The 27,821-nt window shown below is 45.1% G+C and overlaps 1 protein-coding gene and 1 non-coding gene across 6 annotated transcripts in view; one reads left to right on the top strand and one right to left on the bottom strand.

Moving 5' to 3' along the window:
• The window catches only part of TSPAN14 (tetraspanin 14), an 83,544-nt gene that overhangs the window by 9,992 nt on the left and 45,731 nt on the right, over positions 1–27,821 (bottom strand). For all 5 annotated transcript variants that reach the window (XM_037805424.1, XM_037805425.1, XM_037805426.1 and 2 more), the window contains 2 exons: positions 2,535–2,585; positions 597–743 (listed from right to left, as the gene is read on the bottom strand). In XM_037805424.1, coding sequence (XP_037661352.1) covers positions 597–743; positions 2,535–2,585 — 198 coding nt within the window. The remainder of the gene's footprint in view (positions 1–596; positions 744–2,534; positions 2,586–27,821) is intronic.
• Positions 16,916–17,047, top strand: LOC119511050. The gene has a single exon (XR_005212135.1). It is a non-coding gene; the product is annotated as a small nucleolar RNA SNORA68 (small nucleolar RNA).

The raw sequence follows: 27,821 nt of genomic DNA, 5'->3' as shown, positions 1-27,821 counted from the left end.
TTCACTTAATATTTTTCAAGAGAAAACAATTCAAAAAAAACCACATGCTTTGGCTTTCTAAATTAAAACCAAGGAAAGAGAAAGCCTGATCCAATAAATACAACAAAAATAATATGCTGTCAAAAAAAAAAAAGTTAATATGTTTTCCCCACCAGGTGCTATTTAACTTTAACTGAATGTATTTCAAAATAGATTTGTCTTTAAATATAAACTAAACTCACAGCTTTGCCAGGAAATTAAGGATTCTGCCTTGCACATTCAACAGACTCACACACCCTGGGGGAGGGAAATGATTTCTTCACCTTACTGGCAATATCTTTTGATCTCAGCCAGGAAGGGCAAAGGTGAATAGCAAACAAATAATTCCTTCAGACGTTCTGAGGGAAGGTAAAATGCAAAGGAGTCAGGGGTGGAGCTGATCTCTCCCAGCAGCAGCCCAGCTTCTTCAGGAATGAGGAGCTAGCTGGATTTTTTTCTCTGAAATCTTATCATGGGGTTGGGGGTACAAAGGATTCTGGGGTTGGTTTATCAGAGCCCCCAGCCCTGATGCTGACCCTCCTCTCCCTTCCCCCTTCCGTGTTTCCAGGGACACTCACAAACTTGAGCAGGCAGATGTTCTCGCGAAGGGCCCCCACGCAGCCGGCAAACCCTAGCGTGAACATCACCACGCCCACCATCAGGACCAGCACCACGGGGTCGATTCCATGCAGCCGGGTCACTTTGGTGAGGTCGGACAGCACACCCTGAAAGAGGCAGAGAAGAGGAGTCAGGGGTGCCCTGGGGAAGGTAGAGGGTCGGGAACTGAGGCAGGGGATCTACCTTGCCCAGAGAGCCTGGTCCCTATGTGCCCCATCCCATTCAAGGTCCCTCTGCCCAGAAGAGCCTGCCCGCCCTGGCCTCCACGGCTCTCGACACAGTCTCTCAGTTTTCCACCTCTTCTGCGAGTTCCTCCCAGGCAGACCCCAGGCTTCTTCAGGAGCCTGCAGCGTGCCTAAGGCCGGGCTGGGAGGGGGTGCACCTGGGGCCGCACTGGTGGACAGGGCACCCTAGGGCCAAAGCTTCACTCAGGCCACTGGGCACCTAGACAGCTGACTACTTGTCTCCCAACTTTGTCTCCAATTGATGGAGAGCCCCATTATCCTAAAGAAAATGGCTTCAGTAAGAATCCTCCTGTGGGAAATGCCAATGAGGCAGTGCTGGCCATGCAACTGTGTGCATGAAATATTCTCTATCTGCACTGTCCAAAATGGTAGCCACCAGTCATGGGTGCTGCAGAGCACTTGAAAGGTGGCTGGTGCAAATGAAGAACTGAACTTAAAACTGTATTTAGTTTAAGTTTAAATATAATTAGTTACATGTGGCCAGTGGTTAGAAAGAGGCAACAGCAGCCGGACAGACACCCGGGGCTGCCTGGTCAGGCTGCTGCAGTCCCAGAGGCAGCCACACGGTGGTGCTGCGCGTCATGGAGTAAACTGGCTTTGAGGTCACTGAGGCAGAGCAACATTGCACCCCAGCTCCTGCCCTCACAGGCCACCCGGAAGATGAGCAAACCTGAAGGCAGGCCGTACCCAACCCCCAACACCATGGTGAGAGAGCCCTTAGATCTACGGGCTCCCGTCCCTCCTCTTCTGGGAGCAAAGGGTGGTTCCACTGACAGACAGAGGGCCTTGTGCAGCCTTTAAGACTCAAGAGTTCCCAGTTTCCCGCTGTTTCCCACTGGCTCTACCTTGTACCTGCTTCCTCCTTTGTCCTCCCCGGCTGGGCTGTGAGAGCCAGTCAGCCCTTGTCACCTCCCCACCCCTGCCCCCAGGGCCACAAGCAACCCCAGAGGCTCCACCCTGCCCACATCCTGTCTAGCCCCTCCCCAGGACCCGACTGCCCTGTCCCTGCCCTGGGTCCTTCCTGATAGTAAGTGCCCATCTTCTCTCCGCCCACAGGCTGGAAGAGGTCTCCATGATGCACAGTGGCTTACAGACTGGACTCTGTTTCTTGGGGAGCACCTGGAGCCCAGGGGGCATAGCAAGGAGCCCTGCTCTCTGTTCCCAGAGGGCAAGGGTGAGAGCTGCAGAATGAAGACAGCCTTGTCAGGGACCTGCACCCTCCAGGAGGCACAGGCAGAGTCACAAAGATGGCCCAGCACTGCCTCGCTCACAGCTGCAGACAAGGCCTGGGAGAGAGGTGACTGGGGGCTTCTGGGAACAGAAGAGAAGGCTCTCCCATAGCCTCCAAGTTCAAAACCCAAACAGCCCAGCCCTCGGCCTGTAACAGCCGACCCTACTATCGGGGAGCAGAGCCCACGGTGACCTGACCCAGAAGTCCAAGGTTCAGCAAGAGCCAGGCCAGCCAAAGGACCCTCAGGAGTTTTAATTATGTTCACTATTTCCAGGAGCTGGCTCTGTGGAAATGAACAACTATAAACCATTATGTTGCCCGAGAAGTGCTTGTTGGGGGAGTTGGGAGAAGGGGCAACTACAGCCGGCTGCACCTGGGCTTGGCTGCCTGCTCCTCAGGGTCCTCCTCCCAGTTACACCTACCTTTTCGCTCCATGCCCACAGTCCGACCCCAAGGAAGACAACTCCAGCCAACTGTGCAGGGGTGGGGAGACAGAGAAGACAATTAGGTCGGAAACAGCACCATAAAAGCATGCTTCCTAGAGCAGAGTCTGTGCCAATGGTCAGGGGGTGCTCCTGGCTCATGCCCAGGCTGGATGGGGCAGATGACAGGCTCTCTCGACCCCAGGACAAAGGATCACCAGCATCTACCTTCCCTAAACATTTGGACAAATCCTTCAACCCCAGGTGGTCCCATGATCCAGAGAACTGAGGTAAAGACCTCAGGGCAGACTCAGCCCTGGGGAGACTACCGAGTCAGCCTTCAGAGACATCAGGCCAAGTGCCCACCTGTTCTCCCCCATTCCACAACCACCCGACTCATTTTCAATGTACTGTGTCATGTATAAAAAAATATGAAGTCTCGATGGCTGCCCTGGGGGCCTTCAGAGACTGCACAGAACTGGGCATCACTGAAGGGTAAGGGGACTACGGAGGTGGCAGAGCCAAGCACCACTTCTGCGGCTGCCTCCAGCCCCAGAAACAAGACCCCAGCACAGAGCAGCAACTGCCCAGGCCCCAAAGCCCAGAGGCTGCATCTGCTCCCTGTGACCCTGTGCTTAGCACCCAGCCTGGGCACAGGAGCTAAGGAATGCTGGGTTATTAGTTACTGACTCAAAATAGACATGGGCTAAGCAACAAATTCACTCCAGGAAAGAAATATCCCCCAGCCCCTCTACCCCGCTATGCACAGGAACACAGGAATGCTAAGCTCCTGTGCACAAGGACAGAAAGAGGCCATCCAAACACATCACATGGGCTCCTAAACCAGAGAGGATTTTTCCATATAAAACAAAAAAACTTCATGGTCTCAGCAAATTAAGCAGGCTCCTACTTTTCTGTGTAACTACTTGACACCATGCCTGCATTTAGCTGCCATGTATCAGCACTTCACGATAAGGGCTAGGTTTCTCTCTGACTCTCAAGTTCCCAAAGTACATTCTCAAGCTTTAAGGCATTCCTGTACACTTTATTCAATACTAGCCCCAGGTGGCTGGAGTGGAAGGAAACGCCCTTTAAAGAAAGCCCTTGGAGTTACCAACCTTTTTTGGCTCACAGACCACGTTCAGAAAATGCACACATGCCCAATATTTTAGACAACGTTTCAGAGGATTCACGGACTTCCCATTGCTATCCCTGGCTTGCTCCTGCAGCGGTCGGTAGACCCCGAGTGAAGAAGCCCTGCCAGAATCCAACTCCACCATTTTAAAAAGCAGAGCACTGGGGCCCAGAGATGGCCAAGATAAAAAAGCACGGCAGTGGCGGAGAACGGCCCAGATCTCAAGTCTCCGTTTAAATCATTCCTTCACCCACTCATGCATTCATTCATTCAACAAATCACCGCATGTTTCCTGTGCCCCAGCACTGGATACAGCTCAGGGCAAACAGGCCCCCATGCTACTGGAGCTTACAATCTAGTGGGACTAATCCAAGGTCCTTTCCACCATACTACACTGTCCACTCTTCAGCTCTCCTGTTGAACTAACTGGGTGAAAAAGGTTTGTTTTCCTTGATGGGGTGGAAGACCGCTTCCTTCCCCCACCTCATGTGTGATGACTGCCTTACACTGCTTCATAAGCAAGCCCAAAGACGGCCAGTCACTATCCACTGAACCCTACCACTACCCTTAAGGTCCCCAATGCCTTACTTCTGTCTTGCCAAAACTGGAAGTCAAGTCTTCTTTCTCTCTTCTCTGATCTTAGTTGACACAATCCGCTGTCCCTTCCTCCTTCACACCATTTCAGGATTCCGGGGCACCAAGCACTCTCCCTCCCTGCTGCCCCTCCTCTGCTCGGACCCCTCTAAATGCTAGCAAACCTCCCGGCTCAGTCCTGGGACCCAGTCGGGACCCAGTCCCGCCCCAGCCCTCCAGATGATCTCATCATCTGTGTGGCTTTAAATACTGTCTAGCTGCTGCAGATTCCCAGATCCCAAATCTCCAGTCCTGGCCATTCCCCGACTCAAATACCCTAATGTCGGCTTGGAACTGTCTAACTAAGACACCTAATGACACTTCTATCTCGACCTGCCCCCAAATGGAACCTTAGTCTCCCACCCCAACCCCAGCCCGTCCCCATCCCTCTCCCTTCTCAGGAGATGGCACCACCCTCCACCTACTCATCTGTTCAAATCAGAAAACCTAGATCTCATCTTCATTGCTGTTAGATTCCAGAAGAAGAAACTAACATGTAGAAGGAGTTTCTAACGCAGGGACCCCACAGCTTATCTCACAGAAAACAGGTGCCCCATAAACTAAAGAATGAAGGCTGCTCAAAGCTGTTCAAGGCTGTTCCAGCCACAGTGGTGCCTCAAAGGCGGGTAAGGCAAGGTCAGATATAACCATAAAACGAACAACCAAAAAGGCCTGCTCTCCCTAGTTAGATAACACAGCTGCTTTCCTAAAAAAAAGAATATTGTCTCAGAATTCTAGCAACCAATCAGCCCAAAACTAGATAAGCACTCACCCAATCGAGGCACAGAACATCACAGCAGACACCCTACCCAATGTGGGTTCCTTTTTTCGTTAAAAAATGCTGTTCTCAGATAGAGAGCAGGAGCCATTATCTTTTTCTGCTTTTCTGCTGGCTCCTACTTGCTTTCTTTCTCTAATAAATCTTAAACTTTATACTTAAATTTTGACTCACTGTGTTGTGTGGATTCTTGAACGGCTCTGAACCTAACAATTGCCTCTCGTCTCTAACCACACATTCAACCCAGCAGGACCCTCTGCGGTCCTACACATCGTGCATCCAGCCGTGGTTTTCCTCCTGACTCTGCTCCCACCTGTCCCTGTGCCACCATCTCAGGTGAGGGCTTTAGAGCAGGGGATCCTCAGGGTCTCCGGGTTCCACCCTTCATCTAAATGGCGTACACCCTCACAACTAGTGATCCTTTAAAAATAGAGACCGGTTAATTCCCCTCCTCAAAACTCTCCAGTGACTTCCCTGCACACTTGGAATAAAATTCAAACCCGCTATCACAGCCCACAAGGCCCAAAGAGCTGGGCTTCGGCCCGCATCTCGACTTCTTCTCCTACTGCTCTCCCCTACCCCAACCCCACTACTCCCGGGGCCACCCCAGCATTCACACGATTCCAAGAAACTTGTCCCTGCCTCCGGGCCCCAACCCTGCTCCCTCAGCCTACAAGGCTCTCCCTTCACCTCTGTTCCTGGCTTCTCCCTCACGGTTGGCCTTCAAATCTCACCTCCTCAGAGTTGCCACCTTTGACCATCCTAAGTAGCCATCACCCAAGACCCCCTTACGCCAGTTGACTCTCTCCCCAGCACTCACCTACACCATGAGCTGCCTGTGTGTCTGCTGTCTGCATCCCTGGTGCAAGCCCCAGGGCAGGATGCTACCTATTTTGTTCAGAGTTTGCTCAAGTGTGAAGGAGGACTTGGCACATACTGGTGAAGAGTCAGCTGGAGCGAGTGACTCGCCAGGGTGGCCCTCTCCTGGGGGTCCTCTGGCTTTCCCTCCAGGCTCCTTTGAGGGGCTAACTCAATCCAAAGGCCCGCAGAGCAACTAAGGGCCAAGCAAAAATCCACAGCCAGCCCCACACAGTGCCATTAGCCTAGGGTCCAGAGAAGGATGGGGCCTGAAGGCTGTGCAGCCCCATCCCCCCTGCCCAGCACCCTCCATGGAGGCCCACCCACCACCTGGTGCCAAGTAGGACAGGTGAGACACCTGAGGACACACAACCAAACCTCTCCTGGAGCTGTCCTCTAAAGGCATCTAACTTTTCCTCCCCCCCCCCCCCCGCCCCTCATAGTTCACCCCCCTCACTCTGTCTCTATGTCTACCTTTTTCTGTGTTAAAACCACCCTCAGCTCCACTGGTATTTACACATTTCAGTGAGTCTACACTGAGGTGCTGTTTTAACTTTCCCCTAAGGTGACATGGATTTTTAAAAGAAAATCCACTTACTGAACAGATACACCAGGAAAAGACGACTGGTTTTTCAAAAGCAGGTTAGTTCTGCCAAAGGATTCGGAGCACAAGTTCTTCAAAGAGATCCTTGACTCCTCACAAAAAGTCAGTGTCCCCTGCTTCGGGAACACAGTGTTTATACAGAGAGGCATGCTTGTATCCATCTGTGTTCACTTAAGTGTTTCCTTCCACTCCAGTCACCCGTCCCCCAAACACAAAGCCACGGGCACTTCTCTGCCCAGGCCCGAGATGTGTCTCACCACCCCCTCCTCTTTCCATTGGCCCTGACTCCCTCCCAAGGCCCCACCTGAATCCTCACTGAATCGAGTTAACATCCGTTCACACCGCCACCGAGTTCTCCTTCTCTCAGGGTGACTGGGCTCCAAGAATAAGGATGCATGATTTTTCCCCCCATTTTGCTCTAAAGGAAGAACTAAAGTGAACTCACACTAAAAAGACAGGAACTTGGGGTCACATGTCAGATCATGGGCTCAATGACCACTGGCCCAGACAGGGCCCAACAATCACTTTAGAGACGAGGAAAGTGAGGGAAGACCAGACAGGGGAAGTGCCCTGCCTGGGGGCTCACACAACAGGCCAACGCAAGAGGCAGGACTCCCGAGGTGGCCCTTCCCTGGGCTTCTTGGTGGGACAGATGGTCCATGGGGGCCAGCCACCTGGGAACACCTGTCCAGACATGGTGCCATCCAACCTCCCTGCTATGAACTGACTGAATTCCCTCCCAGAGAGCAGGCCCCACCTCCTGCCAAGCCCAAAGGGAGGCCAGCCTTCCACATGCTTGACAATCAGGGAACTGCCCTGTGGTCTGCATGGCAAGTACCACCACCCTTTCTTGGTGCCAGGTGCAGTGATAAACACTTAATACAGGTCACCTAATGAGACCCTGCCACACCGACACATTTTACAAGTGGGAAGGCTCAGTTGTGGAGTGATCTGGTCATCTGCCCAAGGTCACACAGCTAGCTGGGGGCAGACTTCAGACTCAAACCCAGATGAAGTGACTCCTAGGTACAAGCCCAAAAGAACTGAAAACAGGGACTGAAACAGAAATTTGTATGTGATGTTCACAGTAGAACTACTCACAAGAGCCAAAAGGTGGAAACAACCAAGTGTCCATCGACAGATGAAGGGATAAACAAAATGTGCATATACACATGATGAATATTATTCAGCCATTAAAGGGAATGAAGTTTTGATGTAAGTGACAACATGGATGAACCTTGAAAACGTTATGCTGAGTGAAACAAGCCAGACACAAAAAGACAAATAACTTTTGATTCCACTTACATGAGATATCTAAAATAAGAAAATCCATAGACAGAAAGCAGAGTAGCAGTTTCCAGAAGCAGGGGGGGTGGGTACGGGTAGGAAGTTATTGCTTAACAGGTACAGAATTTCTGCTTGGGGTGATGAACAAGTCTTGGTAATACTTGGTGGTGGTGTTTGCACAACATTGTGAATGTAATTAATACCACTGAATTGTGCACTTGAAAATGGTTAAAATGGCAAATTTTATGTTTTATACACACACACACACACACAAACACACACACACGTTACCCCAATTTAAAAACAAAACAAAACAAAAAAGGAGACTCAAACCTGGGTGTCTTGACCCTCCTGGCTACACGTTAAGTCACCACCCACAGGGCACCCACCTAGACCACCCAGGCCAGGAAGGGCAGGCTGCAGCCTGAGTCCTCTATCCCAAGGGGCATTTACACAAGGCCCAGTGGTGTAAGAGTTCTGTGGAAGGGGTTTCTGGGCTGTGCAAATCCTCAGACTATGAGGACAACTCCGTTTCCCAAACTAGGTGTTGGCACAGGAGCAGGGCTTCTTTGGGGGTCAATGTAAGGATTCAACATTAACCTTTCCACCTTAGGCAGAGGCCCCTAAGAAAGAAGGTGGGAGGCCCTCTTGGGACACTCTGGGAAGCCACACGGAGAATCCACTTGCCACGGGAGCAAGCCTTTGGCACTTCACCTGGGCAGGCCTGGTACCAAGCAGGCCCAAAGCAGCCTGGTCCCTTACAAGCCTGCAGTTAGGTGTCTGTAACAGCACTTCAGCAACTCTAGAAGGCCCTAGAGACCTTTCCTCAGCCAGCTCAAGGCAAAACACCCCCAGCAGAGCTGAGGCTCTCAGGCTCTGCCCTGCCAGGCTTTGATTCTTGCACAACCCCTTGCTGACTCAGCTGACATGCACACAGCCCCTGCCCGTGGGCCAGCTGCTTCACAGGAGTCTCTGAAATGACCCGAATGGAGAAGAAGACCCAAGACTGAGCCTCTGAATCATGAGGCAACCCAGAGCAACAGTAAATAGCAAAGAGAACTTGTGCAAGTCCAGGAACTTCTCTGAGACTATGTTTTCTTCTGCAACTTGGGATGACACTTCCTACGTCAAAGGAAGGTTGTAAGGATTGAAGGACGTATAGTGTGATGTGCAGAGCCTGGTCTCAGGGTAGCCCTGCCCTCCTGCGGTGGTGGCAGAGCAGAAGTGCAGAGGGGCCTCCAAGGAGACGCCACAGCATTTGCTGTATTGAAGACACTGGCAGAAGCTGAGGCTGAGGGAGGCTCAGGCTGTCTCCCGATCCTGGTGTTGTCCTTCCCCACGGTCCTTCATCCCTGCTCTGCACCTCATTCCGCAAAAAACCCCAGCACTACTCTTCGCCCTAAGACAAGGTTCTGCTTTTCAGGGGCATCTGTTTTATTGGGTCTCTGGAGACAATGCCAATGCAGAGTTTAAGGAAAATGGGGTCTTCTGGAAGGTTTTCAAGTGAGGTAGGAAAGGATGATGGAAAGAAAGCAGGGCAGGGAACACAGGAAGTCACCCTGTGGCCTCGAGCGAGCCATCCCTGTATCTGGGCTTGTGTGCCAATCTGTAAAACGAGCAGGTGGAGACGTATGATGCCATCAAAAACCATGCCACTGGTAATCCCCGTGAGCCTGGCACCTCTTCAGAACAGGAAATCCTAACTCCAGGCCTGGTGACTTCACATAGCACCTGCAATGCTCATTGTCACCTGAAGTGCCCACAATTCAGCTAAACTTGGGGCCAGAGAGGACACCAGGAGGCATGAACCCTTGACCCACCTGGCCCTATGAGCCCAGCAGACTGAGGGTGGACCCTCAGGGTATCCACTAGGGTCAGAAGGCCCTGACACCCCACTCAAGACGGGGGCCCCTCTCAACCCCAAACACAGCAGGAACTCCCCTTTCAAAACAGTCTAAACTGAGCAGCTTCTAGGTGGAGTTTGGAAGGTGTGGGAGCCAGAAGGGATGCTGGAGCCCAGCTTCTGAATTAGAGGGAAACAGGGTCCAGGGCAGGAGGGTGACTTGCATAGGGTCCCATGGCTATTGCACACTAGCTTTTCCTCCTGCCAGAGGGTGGGTCTGAGAATGAGAAGAATGTGTGCCCTTCCCAGCACAGCCAGTGAACTCCTGCACCCGGCCCCAGGGAGGAGGGCCCCCAGAGGCTCAGGGGTCAGTGTCCAGGGCTGTCTGTGTTCCCAGATAATAAGAGAGCCCCGCCCAGGAATCTGTGTCAAGGCTTCAGAGAGGAAGGGAAGGGCAGAAGGTAGTCAACAGACCACTCCCTGGGCAATTGACATGAACAAACCCCCAACCCAGCCTCACCCCCTCCCCATCTCTGCCCTCCCTGACACCATTCAAAGTGGTTAACAGTGGGGAGAAAACCAACACACAACCAAGGGTCAGCTTTTCCCTAAAGGATCAGATAGTAAATATTCAGGCTTTGAGTGCGAGATGATCTCTGTGGCAACAACTCAACTCTGCTGTTACAGCAGAAAACTGAGATAATATGTAAATGAAGGGGGCAAGGTTGTGTTCCAATAAAATTGTAAGTACAAAAGCAGGCAGTGGGCCATGAGTTGTCAGTCCCTGCACCCAACTATCACATGAAAGACAGGATTTCTTCAGCTCAGCTACACAAACCCCAGGACACCCCAGTACCTCAGCTCTCCAACCTTCACAGAAATGAGAGCATGTTTTCGTATTACTTCAAAAGGTCTTAATAGACTGAAAAAGTCAATAAACAGAAAAAGACACAGAAATGACAGAGACGATGGAATTAGTAGACAAAGACTTAAAAGAGCTATTGTAAATATGCTCAAGGATTTACAGTATAAACATAATGGGGGACAAATGGAAGATATACAAAAAAGAACCCAAATAGAGCTACTAGAAATAGAAAACACAACATTAGAAATTAAGAATTCACTAGATGGATTCAACAGCCAATTAGCGAAAGAAAAGATCAGCGAACTTGAAGACAAAGCAACAGAACTATCTAAACTAAAGGATAAAGAAAGAATGAAAGCCTGAACAAAGCTTCAACAACCAGCAGGGCGATAAGACTTCTAACAGGTAAGCAATTGGAGTCCCAGAAAAAAAAAGGGGGTGGGGGGGTGAGGATTTGAAGAAAGAAAGGTGGAAAAAATTCAAATTTCATGAAAACTATAAACTATAAACCCACAAAGCCCAAGCAGGATAAATGCAAAGAAAATGACATCATACCAATGCAGAGCATAATAAAATTGCTCAAATCTAGTAATAAGGAGAAACTCTTGAAGTCAACCAAAGGGGAAAAAAAGACACATTACATACAGAGGAACAAGATAAGAATTATAATAAGATTCTCACTGGAAACTATGCAAGCTAGAAGAAAATGGAATACCTTTAAAAAACAAACAAACAAAAAGAACCTCCCTCCAACAAAAAAAACCCACAAAAAACCTGCCAAGTTAGAGTTCTATGTCTAGCAAAAATATCCTTCAATAATGAAGTAGAGAGAACTTAAAATGGTGGCTAAGAGAGACACGGCAAAAAAACACCTCCGTGAAAAATACTAGATAGAGGCCAGAAAGTGATCCAGAACACCAGTTTCAGCGATGCACCAGCTGGACAAGGTCTGCTAAATAGACAGGGACTGTGCACTTGGTAAAACCGGAAGTCTGCATTCTCAAACAAGCGAGTGAGCCTGCTGAATGTACGACAGCCACGCTGTGGTATGGGAAACTGTGGGTTGGCGTTTGGAGGCAGACTAGTTTTTTTTTAAAAAAGAACTCAAAAGCGGCCACAGCTACAGCAGCGAGAAACACACAGTGAAGCACAGCAGAAAAGACCTGTGCGAACACCTCAATATCTGGCGTGGAAGATAGCCTTTCACGCACCCACTGCTAGTTGTCTCGGAGCGAGGAGGGCACAGGTAAGCCAAAAGGGGAAAAAAACCACGCCCCTTGCAGCCATCTTCCCGGTGGGCTGGGAACGCTCCTGTCTGGCGCCAGAGCCACAGCTCAGAGGTGCACCAAAAAACCCAGTGTGACAGCAAGTGTTTCCAACAACATGCACACATGCCACAATATTGGGTGTGGACAATAGCCTTTCACGCACCCACAGCTAACTGTCCGGGAGCTGGGAAGGTGGAGCTGTGTGAAAAGGGGCAAATTAACATGACTCATTCAGTCATCCTTACAGCAGGCTGGCAACACCCCTGCACGGCCCGGCGGCCCAGGGCTTCCCTTGAGGGATGGAGCGTACTTGTGATGTAGCATAGCCTTCCCTCAGCAGAGGCTCTGGAAGGGCACAGCTGGGAAGAAGAACCCACCCAGAAATCCTGGGGACCCTACGCCAATGCCAAGGACTTGTGGGTCAGCGGCAGACAATCTGTGGTGAATGAAATGAAGGTTTAAACTCTTTCAACAGCCTTAAATCTCCAGGAACACTTGGGAGGTTTGATTATTAAAGCGGCCCTGCCTCCCTAACCGCTCAGACACACACCCCACATTCAGGGCGGACAGCACCAATAACCCACCCAAATTTGGTGCAGCAATTGGACCCCACAAGAACCAGACCCCCACACACCACCACAAAGACAAAGTTGGGGAGAACTGACTTGAGGGGAATAGGTGACTTGCGGAAGCCATCTGCTGGTTAGTTAGAGAAAGTGTACGCCACCAAGCTGTAGATCTGACAAATTAGAGACTGGTGTCTGAATAATCCTTCATATCCTAAAAGAACCCTATCAAGTAAAGCAAATGCCAAGAGGCCAAAAACAGCAGAAAATTTTAGAGCATATGAAAAAACCAGACGATATGGATAACCCAAACCCAAACACCCAAATCAAAAGATCAGAGGAGACACAGTACTAGAGCAATTAATCAAAGAACTAAAGACAAACAATGAGAGCATGGCACAGGATATAAAAGACACGAAGAAGAGCATGGCACAGGATATAAAGGACATGAAGAAGACCCTAGAAGAGCATAAAGAAGAAACTGCAAGAGTAAATAAAAAAATAGATGATCCTATTGAAATAAAAGAAGCTGTTGACCAAATTAAAAAGATTCTGGATACTCATAGTACAAGACTAGAAGAAGCTGAACAATGACTGAGCGACCTCGAGAACCAAAGAACAGAAAATGAAAGAACAAAAGAAAGAATGGGGAAAAAAATCGAAAAAATTGAAATGGATCTCAGGGATGTGATAGATAAAATAAAACGTCCAAATATAAGACTCATTGGTGTCCCAGAAGGGGAAGAGAAGGGTAAAGGTCTAGAAAGAGTATTCAAAGAAATTGTTGGGGAAAACTTCCCAAACCTTCTACACAATATAGATACACGAAGCATAAATGCCCAGCAAACTCCAAATAGAATAAATCCAAATAAACCCACTCCAAGATATATTCTGATCAGATTGTCAAATACTGAAGAGAAGGAGCAAGTTCTGAAAGCAGCAAGAGAACAGCAATTCACCACATACAAAGGAAACAACATAAGACTAAGCAGTGACTACTCAGCAGCCACCATGGAGGCAAGAATGCAGTGGCATGACATATTTAAAATACTGAGAGAAAAATTTCCAACCAAGAATACTTTATCCAGCAAAACTCTCCTTCAAATTTGAGGGAGAGCTTAAATTTTTCACAAACAAATGCTGAAAGATTTTGCTAATAAAAGACCTGCCCTACTTCAGATACTAAAGGGAGCCCTACCGACAGAGAAACAAAGAAAGGAGAGAGAGAGAGAGAAAAATTTAACAGACATTTATAGAACATTACATCCCAAATCACCAGGACACACATTCTTCTCTAGTGATCACGGAACTATCTCCAGAACAGACCATAGGCTGGGACATAAAACAAGCCTCAATAAATTTTAAAAAAATTGAAATTATTCAAAGCACATTCTCTGACCACAATGGAATACAAATAGAAGTCAATAACCATCAGAGACTTAGAAAATTCACAAACAACTGGAGGTTAAAAATGAGGGGGAGATGAAAACATTCCCAGATAATCAAAAGCTGAGAGACTTCATCACCAGTAGATCAGTCCTATGAGAAATGCTAAAGGGAACTGAGCAGGCTGAAAGGAAGGGACACTAAACAATTGACTGAAACCACATGAAGAAATAAAGATTTCCAGTAAAGATCACATGGTAAATATAAATACCAATACTACTGTATTTTTGATTTGTAACTCTACTATTTACTTCCTACAGGATCTAAAATACATAAACTGTAATGATAGATCACTGGTTTTGGACTCAATGTAAAATATGTAATTTTCGACAAGAACTACATAAAGGTGGGGGAATGGAGAAGTATAGGAACATAGTTTATGTGTCTTATTGAAGTTAAGTTGGTATCAAAGAAAACAAGATTGTTATAGAGTTAAGATGTTAAATTTAAGCCCCACGGTAAACACAAAGAAAGTATTAGAGAATATGATCATAGAGATGAAAAGTAGAGTATGGGTTATGAGAAGTGGGGGAAGGGGCAATGGGGAGTTAATAAGAAATGAATGTAGGGTTTCTGTTTGGGGGGAAGGGAAATTTCTAATAATGGATGGTGGGAAGGTGATGGCATTGCAACATTGTGAATGTGATTAATCCCACTAAATGGAATGCTTGGGAGGGGTTGGAATAGGAAGATTTAGGCTGTATATATGTTTCCACAATTGAAAAAAAAGACAGTCTAAATAGATAATGACAATTAAATGCCATAGATGATCTTGGATGAGATCTAAGAATAGAGGAGAAAAGGCTCAAAAGGACACACTTGGGACATAAGGAAAAAAATGAAATATAGACTGTAAGCTTTATATCAATGTTAAATTTCTTGAACTTCTTAACTACACTTAATGTGATAACATAAATGAATATTCTTGTTCATAGAAAAGGTATATGTGAATTATATTATTTGTTCAAGGATGTGTGCAACTTGCTCTCATATGTTCAGAAGACAGCAATAGATGATGATGATAGATAGGGAGGGAGGGAGGGAAAGGAAGAAATGGTAAAGTGAGAAAATATTAAAGTTGGTAGATCAGGGTATTGGTGGAGGGGGGGATGGGGTATGCCGGAGTTCTATGTATGGGGTTTGTATTATTTTTGCAACTGTTATTGTAAGTTTTTTTTTTTTTTTAAATCTTCATTTTATTGAGATATATTCACATACCACGCAGTCATACAAAACAAATCGTACTTTCGATTGTTTACAGTACCATTACATAGTTGTACATTCATCACCTAAATCAATCCCTGACACCTTCATTAGCACACACACAAAAATAACAAGAATAATAATTAGAGTGAAAAAGAGCAATTGAAGTAAAAAAGAACACTGGGTACCTTTGTCTGTTTGTTTGTTTGTTTCCTTCCCCTATTTTTCTACTCATCCATCCATAAACTAGACAAAGTGGAGTGTGGTCCTTATGGCTTTCCCAATCCCATTGTCACCCCTCATAAGCTACATTTTTATACAACTGTCTTCGAGATTCATGGGTTCTGGGTTGTAGTTTGATAGTTTCAGGTATCCACCGCCAGCTACCCCAATTCTTTAGAACCTAAAAAGGGTTGTCTAAAGTGTGCGTAAGAGTGCCCACCAGAGTGACCTCTCGGCTCCTTTTGGAATCTCTCTGCCACTCAAGCTTATTTCATTTCCTTTCACATCCCCCTTTTGGTCAAGAAGATGTTCTCCGTCCCACGATGCCGGGTCTACATTCCTCCCCGGGAGTCATATTCCACGTTGCCAGGGAGATTCAGTCCCCTGGGTGTCTGATCCCACGTAGGGGGGAGGGCAGTGATTTCACCTTTCAAGTTGGCTTAGCCAGAGAGAGAGGGCCACATCTGAGCAACAAAGAGGCATTCGGGAGGAGGCTCTTAGGCACAACCATAGGGAGGCCTAGCCTCTCCTTTGCAGCAACGTTACTGTAAGTTTGAATTTATTTCAAAATAAAAATTTAAAAAACAAAACAAACAAACAAAAAAAAGAAGTAGAAATGAAGTTTTCAGCCTCCCCTCCCCCCCCAAAAAAAAGAACAAACAAAAAGGCCACTAAGAGAATTCAGAGGCAAAGGACTTGCAACCCAGGAAATGTTAGCGAAGCTGTCAGAAACATTTGGGTCAACAAAAATAATGCGTCACTTGAGAGAAAAGGTAAACACAGGAATAACCTTCAAAGACTTTTCCTTCTCTTTTCACTTCCTTAACAGATAACTGACTGTTTAAATCAAAAAATTTTAAATATACTTTTGGGGTTTATAATGACGTACTAAACAATGATATATTAAACAGGCAGGAACTGTCTGCATCAACTATTTTGAAACTGTGGCATCCAGGAGAACGCCGTACAGCACCCAGGACAGAGTGGGAGGATGAGGCAAGTAACTTAGGTCAACACCAGTGAGTTGCTCTCTCTGCACTGAGGTTAATGTCCCCATCCCCCACTCTCACAGCAGGCAGCAGTGGAGTCTGGCCGTGGCACAGCTTTCTGGTGCTAGAAAGGGACAACAAATCCACTTCCCCAAGATCTGGGGGGACAAGGTAAGGGGAGTGGTGGGCCAATTGCTGACCACTGACTGGGGGAGTGGGGGTGGGGTTCCACGGGTTTATTGGGGCCTGTCCGGGGTGGGGGTGGACCTAGAGGAAGGCGCAGTTCTCAAAGCATGGGCCCTGTCTACCTAAACTGTTTCGTAAGTTGCTTTGGTTGTCTCAAGCTGCTTTTGCCTGGAGGGTAAATTCTGGAAGGGGGCACGACAGAGAGGAGTTTCCCAAGTCTGTCCTTCCCTGCTAGAACCAGGCCAGGGAGAGCTGGCCAGCTCCCAACTGCCCTGGGAAGAAGCTGAGGCAAGGGCCAGGAAGGGTGCCAGGAGATTCTTCCAAGGCTTCCCAAAGCTGTGCTTTCTTGACTTAGCCCCTGCCCAGAATGGCAGCCCTTCACCTGTCCTCTGCAGCTCTGAGGAAGCCACCGTCCTCGTTCATGGCAGGTTTAAACAGTGGGTGCCCTCAGAGCCTGGTCCCCAGAGATCCTTAGTAGCTAATCAAAAGCAGTGATCATTTGCACCCAAACCCAAGAAACGCAGTTTCTCAGAACAGTGGTTTAAAAGGAAGTGTGAACAGCAAACAAATCTCATCACCTTTGGGGAGCTGTGCCATGCACCTCAGAATGAATGTGGAGGTTCTACACCCCTGGGGGATACGTGGCAGGTACATGAGGGGTGTTGACCTTGCTGATGCCATGTCTGCCTCATTGCCCCTCCCACAAGTCGTGACCTGGGTGCCCAGCACCACGCCTGCACCCACTCCATCCAGATCGTGAAGGCAGAGGAGATTGTGGTCAGCAAGTGCCACCAGCAGGCTGTCAAGCGGTTCTGTGATTCCAGGATCAAGTTCCTGCTGCCCCACCACGTCCTGCGGCACTGGCACAAACTGCGCTTCACCCCCAGGAGGCCTAACACCTTCTTCTAGGCCCAAACTTTGCAAAAGATGTGACTATGCCCATCCAAGAAGCCCAGAGAACACCAACCAAGATAAACTAGATTACATACTGAACCAACTGTCAAATGCAAAGGACAAGGAGAAAGTACTGAAAGTTGCAAGGAAAAAGCAATGTGTTACATACAATGGAGTCCTAATTAGGTTAAATGCTGATTTCTCATCAGAAATGAGGGAGACAAGAAGGAAGTGGGTTGAAAAACTTAACTTGCTGAAAGAAAGCAGTTGCCAACCAATAATCTTATATTTAGTGAGACTTTCTTTTAAAAATGAGGGAAACTCTCTCTAGCTAAGCCCACTTGGTGGGTGAAATCACTGCTCTCCCCACTATGTGGGACGTGACTCCCAGGGGTGTAAATCTCCCTGACAACGCGGGATATGACTCCCGGGGATGAATCTGAACCCGACATCGTGGGATTGAGAACATCTTCTTGACCAAAAGGGGGATGTGAAAGGAAATGAAATAAGCTTCAGTGGCAGAGAGATTCCAAAAGGAGCCAAGAGGTCACTCTGGTGGGCACTCTTACGCACACTTTAGACAACCCTTTTTAGGTTCTAAAGAATTGGGGTAGCTGGTGGTGGATACCTGAAACTATCAAACTACAACCCAGAACCCATGAATCTCAAAGACAATTGTATAAAAATGTAGCTTATGAGGGGTGACAATGGGATTGGGAAAGCCATAAGGACCACACTCTACTTTGTCTAGTTTATGGATGGATGAGTAGAAAAATAGGGGAAGGAAACAAACAAACAAACAGACAAAGGTACCCAGTGTTCTTTTTTACTTCAATTGCTCTTTTTCACTTTAATTATTATTCTTGTTATTTTTGTGTGTGTGCTAATGAAGGTGTCAGGGATTGATTTAGGTGATGAATGTACAACTATGTAATGGTACTGTGAACAATCGAATGTACGCTTTGTTTTGTATGACTGCATGGTATGTGAATATATCTCAATAAAATGAAGATTAAAAAAATTTAAAAAATTAAAAAAATTGAATATTAAAAAAATGAGGGAGAGATTAAGACAGTCTCAGATGTGCCAGTTTGAATGTATTATGTCCCCCAAAATGCCACTGTCTTTGATGTAATCCTGTGTGGACAGACATATCAGTGTTGATTGGATTGTAATTCTTTGAATGTTTCCGTGGAGATGCGACCCACCCAACTGTGGGTGATGGCTCTGACTGCATAATTTCCATGGAGGTGTTACCCCACCCATTCAGGGTGGGTCTACATTAAATCACTGGAGCCATATAAATGAGCTGACAAACAGCAGGAACTCTGCAGCTGAGAGAGACATTTTGAAGAGGAGCTACAGCCAAGAGGGACACTTTGAAGAATACACAGAAGCTGAGAGAGTAGCTGCAGATGAGAGACGGTTTGAAGACGGCCGTTGAAAGCAGACTTTTGCTCCGGAGAAGCTAAGAGAAGACAAATGCCCCAAGAGCAACTGAAAGTGACATTTTGAAGAGGAGCTGCTGCCTAGAGAGGAACGTCCTGGGAGAAAGCCATTTTGAACTCAGAACTTTTGAGCAGACACCAGCCACGTGCATTCCCAGCTGAGGTTTTCCAGACACCACTGGCCATCCTCCAGTGAAGGTACCCGATTGCTGATGTGTTGTTACCTTGGACACTTTATGGCCTTAAGACTGTAACTGTGTAACCAAATAAACCCCCTTTTATAAGAGCCAATCCATCTCTGGTGTTTTGCATTCTGGCAGCATTAGCAAACTACAATACCAGATAAACCACAGCTGAGGGAGTTCAACACCACTAGACCTGCCCCACAGGCAATGCTAAGGGAAGTTCTTCAGACTGAAAGGAAATGACACTGGACAATGGTTCAAAGCGGCATAAAGAAAAAAAGGCCTCCAGTAAAGGTAACCATTTGTGTAGTTATAAATGACAGTACTATCGTATTGTATTTTTTGGTATGTAACTCCACTTCTTACTCTCTACAGGTGCTGAAACGTAAATGTATGAAGAATAATGATAAATCTATGTTTGTGGACATACAAAGTACAAAGATAAAATTTGTAACAAGTGAAAAAAATGGTGGGGATGATGGAGGATATAGGAGCAGTGTATGTGTATGCTATTGGCATCAAATAAAGTATGATTATTATATATTTAGATGTTAAATTTTAACCCCATGGTAGCCAGAAGAAAAATATATGGAAAATATATCCATTTATAAATGAGAACGAACTCAGTATGGTACAATGCAAAAGTTCAAATAAATATGAAAGTAAATATTAATTTAAGAATTAAGGGCATAAGACTTATAAAACCTAAAGAGCAAAATGGTGGAAGAAAGTCCTGTATGATCAGTAGTTACTTTAAACAGATTATAAATTCTCCAGTCAAAAGGCAGAAATTGGGAGAATGGACAAAAAAAACCCAAGGCCCAATTATATGCTGTGTACAAGAGACTCACCTTAAATTCAAAGGCATAAGTGGGTTGAAAGGGAAAGGGTGGAAAAAAGTATGTCATGCAAGTAGCAACCAAAAGAGACCTGGGGTAGCCATACTACTAACAGATAAAATAGGCTTTAAGTCAAAAACTGTTATGAGAGGCAGAGACTATCACTATACAGGCATACCTCATTTTACTGTACTTTGCTTTACTGCACTCCACAGATATTGCATTATTTACTAATCGAAGTTTTGTGGCAACCCTGTGTCGAGCAAGTCTTTTGGAACCATTTTTCCAACACATGTGCTCACTTCATGTCTTGTGTCACATTTTGGTAATTTTCACAATATTTTAACCTTTTTCATTATTACTACATCTGATACGGTGATCTGTGATCAGTGATCTTGATGTTACTATTGTAATTGTTTTGGGGTGGCACAAACCACGTCCACGTAAGTCAGCATACTTAATAAATGTTGTGTGAGCTCTGATTGCCCCACTGACCAGCACTTCTCCCGTTTCTCTCTCTCTCCCCTAGGGCCTCTCTATTCCCTGAGACACAACAATATTGGAATTAGGCCAATTAATAACCCCACAACGGCCTCCACGTGTTCAAGTGAAAGGAAGAGCCGCATGTCTCTCACTTGAAATCAAAAAGGTAGATGTAATTAAGCTTAGTGAGTAAGGCATGTGGAAAGCCGAGATAGGCCAAAAGCTAAGTTAGCCAAGTTGTGATTGCAAAAGAAAGCAAAAGTGCTACTCCAGTGAACATAAGAATGATAAGAAAATGAAAAAGCTTATTGCCAATATGAAGAAAGTTTTAGTGTTCTAGAGGAAAGATCAAACTAGCCAGAGCATTTCCTTAAACCAAACCCTAACCCAGAGCAAGTCCTCTCTTCAATTCCATAGAGGCTGAGAGAGGGGAAGAAGCTGCAGAAGTTTGAAGCTAGCAGAGGCTGGTTCATGAGGTTTTAGGAAAGAAGCCATTTCTATAACATAAATGTGTAAGATGAAGAAGCAAGTTCAGGTGTAGAAGCTGCAGCAAGTGATCCCGAAGATTAAGCTAAGAGTAACTGATGAAGGTGACTACACTAAAAAATAGATTTTCAGTGCAGATAAAACAGTGTTCTACTGGAAGAAGATGCCACCCAGGACTTTCACTAGCTAGAGAGGAGATGTCAATGCCTGGCTTCAAAGCTTCAAAGAACAGGCTGACTCTCTTGTTAGGGGCTAATGCAGCTGGTAACTTAATGCTAATGAAGAAATAGATCATAATAGTACATAACTGAGCAAAGAAGTATTGGAAGGGAGAAGGAAAGCTTTTCTAGAGACATAGTTTGATAACGCCTAAATGGGGGAAGAGAAGCATATAGCCAATGGAGAGTCAAATGATTAGCTTAGGTTGCTACAGAAGGCAGGATATATATCTCCTTTGTATGGTAACAGGGAGCCAAATAAGGGATTAAAAGGCAGATAAGGCATAACTCCTCACAGTTCTTCCAGAACCTTCCCCTTATCCATTTAAAAAGCCATTCCGACATGTTTGGTATTTGCAAACTCAGCAGCACCCCACTCTTGGTATTAAAATCTGTTCCGGTTTGCTAATGCTGCTGCAGTTAAGCAAAATACCAAAAACGTATTGGCTTTTATAAAGGAGGTTTATTTGGCTACAAAGTTACAGTCTGAAGGCCATAAAGTGTCCAAGATAAGGCTTCAACAATCAGGTACCTTCACTGAAGGATGGCCATTGACGTACAGAAAACCTCTGCTAGCTAGGAAGGCATGTGGCTGGTGTCTGCTTTCTCCAAGGTTGCGTTTCAAAATGGCATTCTCCAAAATGGCTGCATCAGCTTCCAACAGCTGTCTTTGAAATGTCTGTCTCAGCTACAGTAGCGAGCTCCTTCTATCTGAGCTTATATAAGGTTCTAGTAAACTAATCAAGGCCCACGCTGAATGGGTGAGGCCACACATCCACGGAAATTATCTAATCAGGGTAATTACCTACAGTTGGGTGGGTCACATCTCCATGGAAACAACCTAATCCAAAGGTTCCAATTTAATCAACACTAATATGTCTGCCCACACAAGACTGTATCAAATAACATGGAGTTTTGGGGGACATAATAAAACCAAACAGGCACAATGTTCATTTACCCTTCTGAAAATCCTAGGGCCCTTAAGAATTATACTAAACCTACTCTGCCTGAGATCTATAAATTGAACAACAAAGCCTGGATGAGAGCACATGTGTTTACAACATGGCTTACTGAATATTTTAAGCCACTGTTTAGATCTGCTGATGAGAAAAACAGATTCCTTTCAAAATATCACTTGTCAATGACAATGTACCTGGTCACCCAAGAGCTCTGATGGAGATGTACAGTGAGATGAATATTGTTTTCATGCCTGCTAACACAACATCCATTCTACAGCCCATGGATCAAGGAGTCCTTTTGCCTTCTGAGTCTTATTATTTAAGAAATATATTTCATAAGGCTACAGCTGCTAGTGATTCCTCTGATGGATCTGAGCAAAGGAAATAAAAAAACCTTCCAGAAAGGATTCACCATTCTAGATGCCAAGAACATTCATGATTCATGGGAGGAGGTCAAAATATAAACATCAACAGGAATTTGGAAGAAGTTGATTCCAAACCTCATGGATGACTTTTAGGGGTTCAAGATTACAGTGGAGGAAGTAAATGCAGATGTAGTGGATATAACAAGAGAACTAGAATAAGAAGTGGAATCATGAATCGCAGCAATCTCATGATAAACCTTTGGGTGAGGAGTTGTTTCTTGTAGATGAACAAAGAAAGTGGTTTCTTGAGATGGAATCTACTCCTGGTGAAGATGCTGTGAATATTGTTGAAATAACAACAAAGGATTTACAATATTACATAAACTTAGTTGACAAAGCTGCAGCAGGGTTTGAGAGGACTGACTCCAATTCTGAAAGAAGTTCTACTGTAGATAAAATGCTATCAAATAGCATTGCATCTACAGAGAAATCTTTCTTGAAAAGAACAGGTGATCAATGCAGCAAACTTCACTGTTGTCTTATTTTAAGAAATTGCCACAGCCACGCAATCTTCAGCAACCATCACCCTGATCAGTCAGCAGCCATCAACATCGAGGCAAGATACTGAACTGGCAAAAAGATTACAACTTGCTGAAGGATCAGATGATGGATGGCATATTTTAGCAATAAAATATTTTTAAATTAAGATATCTACATTGTATTTTTAGACATAATGCTATTGCACACTTAAAAGACTACAGTATAGTGCAAACAACTTTTTTATGTGCTGGGAAATCAAAAACTTCGCGTGACTCAATTTATTGCAATATTCACTTTACTGCTGTGGTCTGGAATTGAACCTGCAAGATATCTGAGGTAGCCTGCATACTAATAAAGGGATAAACTCAGCAAGAAGATGTTAACAATTATAAATATACATACATTTAACAGCAGAGCCCAAAATATATGAAGTAAATACTGACAGATTTGAAGGAAGAAAAAGATGGTTCTACAATATTAGTGGGAAACTTTAATATGCCACTTTCAATACTGGATAGAACACCTAGACAGAAGATCAATAAGAAAATACAAGACTTCAATGATACTCTAAACCAACAAGACCTAATAAACACATATATAACACTTCGCTCAACAGCAGCAGAATATATGTTCTTCTCAAGAGCACATAGTTCATCCTCCAGTACAGACCACATGTTCAGTCACAAAACAAGTCTCAATAAATTCAAAAACACTGAAATCATTCAATGTATCTTCTCCAACCACAGTGGAATGAAGCTAAAAATCAATAGCAAAGGGAGAAATGGAAAACTCACAGGTAGGGGAAATTCAACAATGTACTCTTACACTATCAATGGGGTAAAGAGTAAATCACAGGGGAAATCAGGAAATATCTTGAGGCAAATGAAAATGAAAATACAGCATACCACAACTTAAGGGATGCAGCAAAGGCAGTGCTGAGAGGGAAATGTATAGCTCTAAATGCTTACATTAAAAAAGAAGAAAGACGTCAAATCAGAGATCTAACCTCAGATCTAGAGGCTCTAGGGGGAAAAGATCAAACTAAACCCCAAACAAGCAGAAGGAAGGAAATAACAAAGATTAGAGCAGAGATAAATGAAATGGAGAAAAAAAAAAACAATAGAATCAAAAAAAACAAAATTGGTTGTTTTAAAATACCAATAATCAACAAACTTTTAGCTAGACTAAGAAAAAAAGAGAGAGGGAGAGAGAGAGAGGACTCAAATAACTAAAATAAGAAATGAAGGGGGGATAGTACTACCAACCACATAGATATGAAAAGGACAAAGGAGGATACTATGAGCAACTTTACACCAACAAATTAGATAACCTAGATGAAATGGACAAATTCCTAGAAAAAAGCAAATTGCCTACACTGACTCAAGGAAAAATAGAAGATCTTAAACCAATTACTAGTAAAGAGATTGAATCAGTCATCAAAACCTCCCAACAAAGAAAATCTAGGACCAGATGGCTTCACAGGTGAAATTCACTAAACATTTCAAGAAGAATTAACACCAGTCCTGCTCAGTCATTCAAAAAATTGGAGGAAACACTCCCTAACTTATTCTCTGAAGCCAATATCACCCATACCAAAGCCAGACAAAGACAGCAGAAGAAAAGAAAAACTACAGACCAATATCCCTTAAAACCTCAACAAAATACAAGCAAACCCAATCCAACAGCAAATTGAAAGAATTACACATCATGATCGAGGGGGATTCATCTCAGGTATGCAAGGGGGGATCAACACAAAATGAATAAACATAACACACCACGTTAACAGAACAAAGGAAAAATACCACATATCATCTTGATTGATTCTGTAAGGGCATTTGACAAAATCCAGCACCTCTTCTTGATGAAAACACTTAGAAAACTAGGAATAGAAGGAAATTTCCTCAACATGATAAACAGCGCCTATGAAAAACCTACAGCTAACATCATACTCAATGGTGAAAGACTGACCGCTTTCCCTCTAAGATCAGGAACAAGACAAGGATGCCCACTGTCACCACTGTTATGTAACATTGTACTGGAAGTTCTAGCTAGAGTAGTTAGGCAAGAGAAAGCAAGAAAAAGCCATCAAAACTGGAAATGAAGTAGAACTTCCCCTGTTTGCAGATGACATGAGTCTATATAAGGAAAATCCTTAAAAATCCACAACAAAGGAAAGTAGCAGGGTACAAGATCAACATGCAAAAATCAAGACTGAGTCTATATATTAGTAATGAATAATCTGAACAACTCTTAAAATAACAACTAAAAGAATCAAATACCTAGGAATAAATCTAACCAAGGATATAAAGAAAAGTACACAGAAAACTACAAGACATTGATACAACATATCAAGAAAGATCTAAATAAATGGAAAAACATTCCATGTTCATGGAATGAGACTAAATAATGTTATGATGTCAATTCTACCCAAAGTGATTTACAGATTCAATGCAATCCCAATAAAAATTCCACCAGCCTTCTTTGCAGAAATGGAAAGGCTAATCATCAATTTTATAAGAAAGGGTAAGGGACCCCAAATAGCCAAAGCCATCTTGAAAAAGAATAACAAAGTTGGAGGATTCAGTTTCTGATCTTAAAAATTACAAAGCCACAGTAACCAAAACAGCATGGTCTGGCACAAGGACGGACATATAGACAAACGGAATCAAACTGAGAGTTCAGAATTCAATCCTCATACTACGGGCAACCAATTTTTGACAAGGGTGCCAAGTCCATTCAATGGGGAAAGTCTCTTCAACAAATGGTGCTGGGAAAACTGGATGTCCATGGGCAAAAAGACTGAAGATGGAGGCGGGGCAAGATGGCGGACTGGTGAGCTGTATGTTTTAGTTACTCCTCCAGGAAAGTAGGTAGAAAGCCAGGAACTGCGTGGACTGGACACCACAGAGCAATGTGACTTTGGGCATACTTCATACAACACTCATGAAAGCGTCGAACTGCTGAGATCAGCGAAATCTGTAAGTTTTTGTGGCCAGGGGACCCATACCCCTCCCTGCCAGGATCAGTCCCATGGGAGGAGGGGCTGTCAGCTCCGGGAAGGAGAAGGGAGAACTGCAGTGGCAGCCCTTATCAGAAACTCATTCTACTGATCTTAACTCCAACCATAGATAGACTGACACCAGACACCAGAGAATCTGAGAACAGCCAGCCCAGCAGAGAGGAAACAGGCAAAGAAAAAAACAACACAAAAACCTCCAAAATAAAAGCGGAGGATTTTTGGAGTTCTGGTGAACATAGAAAGGGGAAGGGCAGAGCTCAGGCCCTGAGGCTCATATGCAAATCCCGAAGAAAAGCTGATCTCTCTGCCCTGTGGACCTTTCCTTAATGGCCCTAATTGCTTTGTCTCTTAGCATTTCAATAACCCATTAGATCTCTGAATAGGGCCCTTTTTTTTTTTAATCCTTTTTGCTTTTTCTAAAACAATTACTCTAAGAAGCCCAATACAGAAAGCTTCAAAGACTTGCAATTTGGGCAGGTCAAGACAAGAGCAGAACTAAGAGAGCTCTGAGACAAAAGGCAATAAACCAGTGGCTGAGAAAATTCACTAAACACCACAACTTCCCAAGAAAAGGGGGATGTCCACTCAGAGCCATCATCCTGGTGAACAGGAAACACTCCTGCCCATCGCCAGCCCCATAGCCCAGAGCTGCCCCAGACAACCCAGTGTGACGGAAGTGCTTCAAATAACAGGCACACACCACAAAACTGGGCGTGGACATTAGCCTTCCCTGCAACCTCAGCTGATTGTCCCAGAGTTGGGAACGTGGAGCAGTGTGAATTAACAAAGCCCCATTCAGCCATCATTTCAGGAGACTGGGAGCCTCCCTACACAGCCCAGCAGCCCAGAACTGCCCTGGGGGAATGGCACTCACCTGTGACATAGCACAGTCATCCCTCAACAGAGGACCAGGGGGTGCACAGCCTGGAAGAGGGGCCCACTTGCAACTCTCAGGAGCCATACGCCAATACCAAGGACTTGTGGGTGAGTGGTAGAGACAAACTGTGGCAGGACTGAACTGAAGGATTAGACTATTCCAGCAGCTTTAAAACTCCAGGATCACCAGGGAGATTTGATTGTTAGAGGCAACCCCCCTCCCTGACTGCCCAGAAACACGCCCCATATACAGGGCAGGCAACACCAACTACACACGCAAGCTTGGTACACCAATTGGACCCCACAAGACTCACTCCCCCACTCACCACAAAGGCTAAGCAGGGGAGAACTGGCTTGTGAACAGTTGGCTGGTGGACGCCACCTGCTGGTTAGTTAGAGAAAGTGTACTCCACAAAGCTCTAGATCTGATAAATTAGAGATAAGGACGTCAATTGCTCTACAAATCCTAAAAGAACCCTATCAAGTTCAGCAAATGCCAAGAGGCCAAAAACAACAGAAAATTATAAAGCATATGAAAAAACCAGACGATATGGATAACCCAAGCCCAAGCACCCAAATCAAAAGATCAGAAGACACACAGCACCTAGAGCAGCTAGTCAAAGAACTAAAGATGAACAATGAGACCATAGTATGGGATACAAAGGATATCAAGAAGACCCTAGAAGAGCATAAAAAAGACATTGAAAGACTAAATAAAAAAATAGGTGATCTTATGGAAATTAAAGAAACAGTTGACCAAATTAAAAAGATTCTGGACACCCATAGTACAAGACTAGAGGAAGTTGAACAACGAATCAGTGACCTGGAAGATGACAGAATGGAAAATGAAAGCATAAAAGAAAGAATGGGGAAAAAAATTGAAAAAATCGAAACGGACCTCAGGGATATGATAGATAATATAAAACATCCGAATGTAAGACTCATTGGTGTTCCAGAAAGGGAAGAAAAGGGTAAAGGTCTAGGAAGAGTATTCAAAGAAATTGTTGGGGAAAACTTCCCAAATCTTCTAAACAACATAAATACACAAATCATAAATGCCCAGCTACCTCCAAATAGAATAAATCCAAATAA

The sequence above is a fragment of the Choloepus didactylus genome, chromosome 15 (genome assembly GCF_015220235.1).
Source record: "Choloepus didactylus isolate mChoDid1 chromosome 15, mChoDid1.pri, whole genome shotgun sequence".
Taxonomy (NCBI): Eukaryota; Metazoa; Chordata; class Mammalia; order Pilosa; family Megalonychidae; genus Choloepus; species Choloepus didactylus.
The sequence above is the reverse complement of the archived record's forward strand: the minus strand, read 5'-3'. Positions and strand labels throughout refer to the sequence as shown.